Consider the following 4,040-nt stretch of genomic DNA (forward strand, 5'->3'; position numbering starts at 1 on the left):
TTTTTTTTTTTGCCTTCATCCTCTTCGTGGTGTTCTTTCCTGCGTGTGGCGTCCGCCGGCGCGTCGTTGGCCACCGTTTTGCCCCGTTACGTTTGCCGTGCTCAGTGTGACATCGCTCCGACCTCACGTTCATACACAGTGCGACTTCATTATCAACTGTGTCTTTTCTGTTGTCTAGCTCAGCCTCTGGGTGATGGCCGTCTGCAAGCGCCGCTCTTACCCACCCCTGATTGCTATGTATCTGCACGGGTGGGGCCACCTTCAACCGCACAGCGACTTTTTTAAATAGGCACTTACATTTACCTACTTCGTCCCTCTTCTCTTAACATCGTGGGTTGTTTCACCCGGTTTTCGGTTGTTGTTAACACTTGTAACTTTGGATTAGATCGGTAAATATATATGCTCAGAAGAGCGGTACCCCGTTTTTTCAGCAGGACGCGTCCGGCCCTTGTGAATTTACATGCAAGCGAGTTGTCGACACCGGATAGGTCAACCGTTAATTCAACCAACAGGAAAGAGCTCAAAACGCCCCTTTGCGTCGAGTTGATAAGCAAGATGTCATCACAAGGGTATTTTCCGATGTCACAATTTGTTAAGGAATGTCTAACGCACCCTCAACATGGATATTACTCGACGAAGAAAAATGTAATAGGTAGCGAAAAGGCTGATTTTATCACAGCTGCTGAGATACCGTTCTTTGCGGACATTGTTTCGGCCTGGATAATGGACGTATGGCAGAAGATGGGTACTCCACGGGTTCTTCATCTGGTTGAGCTGGGTCCTGGAAGAGGAACGCTGATGAAGAACATTCTGAAACAAATAAAATACTCCAACCCCCACTTGCTCCATTTTTTGCAGATTCACCTTGTCGAAGTAGGTGCCGCTCGAACGGACGAGCAAAGGAGTGCGCTAAGTGAGTTTCAAACTGCCCAAAAGAAGATAAAGTGGTGGATGGGATTAGAGTCCATTCCCTTGACGTTAGAACCCACCGTATATATTGCAAACGAGTACTTTGACGCACTGCCGGTAGCACAGTTTCGTTACACAGAGCGTGGATGGGTGGAAACGTGTTTAGAGGTTGACGAAGATCCAGCTCACGAAGCTCATTTTCGGATGGTACATGCGCCTTCTGGGTCTTTTTCGGCATACCTCATTCCCAACGATGTCCGTGCGAATGGAAAAATTGGTGATTGTATCGAAATAAATGCTGTTGGAATGCAAACAATGGAGCTCATTATGAAAAAGATGGTGGAGTGCCAAAAATCAGCATGCCTCATCGTGGACTACGGGAAGGATGAGCACATGCACAGCACACTGAGGGGAATTCGAGGTCACAGATTCGTCGATCCACTTCTTTCTCCTGGAGAAGTCGACCTGTCTTCATGGGTCAGCTTCAAACAGCTACGATGGTCGATGGAGCGACTGGAGACTGCCAGGCGCCATCTTAAATGGTTTCCCGTTATATCCCAAAGCGAATTTCTCCAGTGGGGTGGGATTGATGTAAGGCTTGCGCATGTCATAAAGGATGAGGAAACCAAAAGCGCGATGAAAATATTGCAGAACTACCGCAGACTTATGGACAAGAACGAAATGGGGGAAAGCTATAAGGTGTTTGCTCTACAAACACGAAATTTCCCCAACGTATCGCCCTTTTTTCAAGAAGCCGAGCTTCCCTCTTCGTTGTGAGAAATATGGTGGATACCGAGTAGGATCCCCTCTTTTACATTTTTAACGTTCAAATATCGGATCATGAACATGCTGTATTGAGTTATAAAGCAATTAACAGCACTAACGACTTTGCGATGTGTATTTCGATGTAAAGAAGTTCTTGCTTCGTATGAGTTTCTGACTTGTAGGGGTGAGCAACATCTCTTGTTTTCTTTCTTTAGCATTTACCGTTTTCAAGACCCAACCAAGGTATCACAAAATTACTTGTAACCTTTAAATCTCTTCTGTTACTTACATATATCGTCACAAATAATCTAATGAAATGCGGTGGATCCCTGCAGTTCCACATGTAGCGTTGACCACTGTAAGAAGCGTTTCAAACGCTGAATGCGTTTTAGCCATTAACGGCGCCGGGCTGGGGTTATCGAAGCGGGGGTGCATTTCCAGCCGCTCACCGATGTTTTCTCAAAGGTGTTTCTATACTGTTGGGAGGGATGGTGCCGTAAAGTACCGCAATGTTGTAGAAAACACCCTTGCTGACACCCCCTCCGGGTATATTCAGGATCCCGCTAATTACCCACCGCAAATGGTTACATACAACAAGGTTACACCTGAAGCGCAGGCCACACTTGACGAAATGGAACGTGAAAGGGAGTTGATGAATCGTGAGGAGTTAATGTACAAAGGTTGCACAACAAAAGCGATACAGGAGGCCAAGGCAATTATTTTCAAAGGTGATGCTGCCCAGAAAGAAATTGAATTAGCGTGTGTCACATTACAGAAATCTCTAGAAGAATTGGTTGGACTGCTTGGGAACACTGTAAACAAGGGGTGCTCGGATGGGGTTGTTTTCCTCGTTCCTGTCAGTAAAAGCGAAGAAGGGGAAAGGTCAAGTGAAGAACACGTTGTAAATATCGATGATTGCAACCACGTACGTTACGTTATAGCGTTGGGGAAACGGAGATTGGGTGACTTTGACGGTAGTGAACGTATGTGCATGGACATACTTTCTATCGATCATGGGAGCTGCGATGCGTTGGAGTGTCTCCTGGAAATTTACACCGGGACTGCTCAACCAGTGAAGATTCGTGGTTTGCTTGACCAGCTGGTAAGGTGGAAGACCGAAAAAAATACAGAAGAGCAGTCTATGGAGGGTAACGCTGCGAAGATTACTACGAAGTTAAAAAATAACCAACTGGAGTTGGTGGAAGTTGCGTTAGTTCTTCTCTCCGACATCATTGTTGAGGCTGCTTCGCTGTATTATCTTGAACACAAAGAGGGGTCGACATCAAGATATTTCTACGAAGCTATACTCCCAATTTCCCGTGCATTAGGGCGTCAGTATACGTCATTACTTTTGGGGTCACTGTTCAGATGCTTGGACGAGCAGCACCTTGCCTCCCTACTGAGGGGCGCCACACTCCACGAATCTGAGCACACTATGGGTTTAGTTATTAGTTTCCTCAAAATGTTAATGGCATGCAAACTGTTCCAAGAAGTAGATGACCCGTCGAGGTTTGAGTTTCAAATTTTGTCGAAGCTGCATGCAGCCCTTCGCCTGAGCGGACGAAAACACGAAAGTTATAAGATATGTGAGCGGTTGATACACTTATATCGAGCCAACTCACTGAAATATCGTTTTTCTATCGGAAACAATGCGAGCGAAGACAACGTTGATCTTCTCGATGACTTAGAATCGGAATACAAAACTGCCCTTTTCCAGTACGTTGAAGATCGCGCGCTAGACTCGCTCGTTGTCGGGAAACGTCTTTGCATTCAAGCGATTGAAGAATATCCCGCAGAATCAGCACCATGGGAAACGCTTGCGCTCATCATACACAAGGAGCAACCCGTAAGTGGCCTAGATGATGCTATAGTGGCCGCAAGGAAAGCCTTTTCTTTAGATCCTCTGAATCTGCGGATCATTTTGACACTAGCCAATTTTTACAGAGCCCAGGGACGCCACACTCTCTGTCAAGCCATGATTGATCGCTACAAGCTTTTAAAATATTTCATTGAAATCAATGCCAGCGAGGAAGACATCAAGGCTACCTTAGATGATATTGAAAAACTCGAGACCGATTATCCTATTGAACGAGAACCAAATCATGTTGTCACACAGTTCGCTGACATGAAGGAGCACATGGAACGTATGGAAATGTCACACACGTACTCTATGCCCATTGACAAGGAGCCACGCGTTTTCGGTGCGCAGCCTGTGACAGTGCCTATCCTGGACCCATCTATTAATGTCGACCAGCCTGAGCGGCCGAGAGACATGTGAGGTGTTTGGGGTGCACGAAGTTATTTCTTGCTTAGCGTATTAATTTATCGGATGTGAGCGCCGGTAAGATCTATTATTTTTTTTTTTT

At 45.9% G+C, this 4,040-nt stretch overlaps 2 protein-coding genes across 2 annotated transcripts; both read left to right on the forward strand.

Moving 5' to 3' along the window:
* Positions 1 to 399: 399 nt before the first annotated feature.
* TEOVI_000639000 (Putative S-adenosyl-L-methionine-dependent methyltransferase, putative) lies at positions 400 to 1,686 on the forward strand (the record flags this gene model as incomplete). The annotated part of the gene is made up of 1 exon (XM_067227428.1): positions 400 to 1,686. One exon carries the CDS (start codon positions 400 to 402, stop codon positions 1,684 to 1,686), a length of 1,287 nt encoding a protein of 428 aa, XP_067083529.1.
* A 304-nt stretch (positions 1,687 to 1,990) lies between these two features.
* TEOVI_000639100 (uncharacterized protein) lies at positions 1,991 to 3,952 on the forward strand (the record flags this gene model as incomplete). The annotated part of the gene is made up of 1 exon (XM_067227429.1): positions 1,991 to 3,952. One exon carries the CDS (start codon positions 1,991 to 1,993, stop codon positions 3,950 to 3,952), a length of 1,962 nt encoding a protein of 653 aa, XP_067083530.1.
* Between the last annotated feature and the right edge of the window lie 88 nt (positions 3,953 to 4,040).

The sequence above is a fragment of the Trypanosoma equiperdum genome, assembly GCF_001457755.1.
Source record: "Trypanosoma equiperdum strain OVI genome assembly, contig: ctg_976, whole genome shotgun sequence".
Classification (NCBI taxonomy): Eukaryota; Euglenozoa; class Kinetoplastea; order Trypanosomatida; family Trypanosomatidae; genus Trypanosoma; species Trypanosoma equiperdum.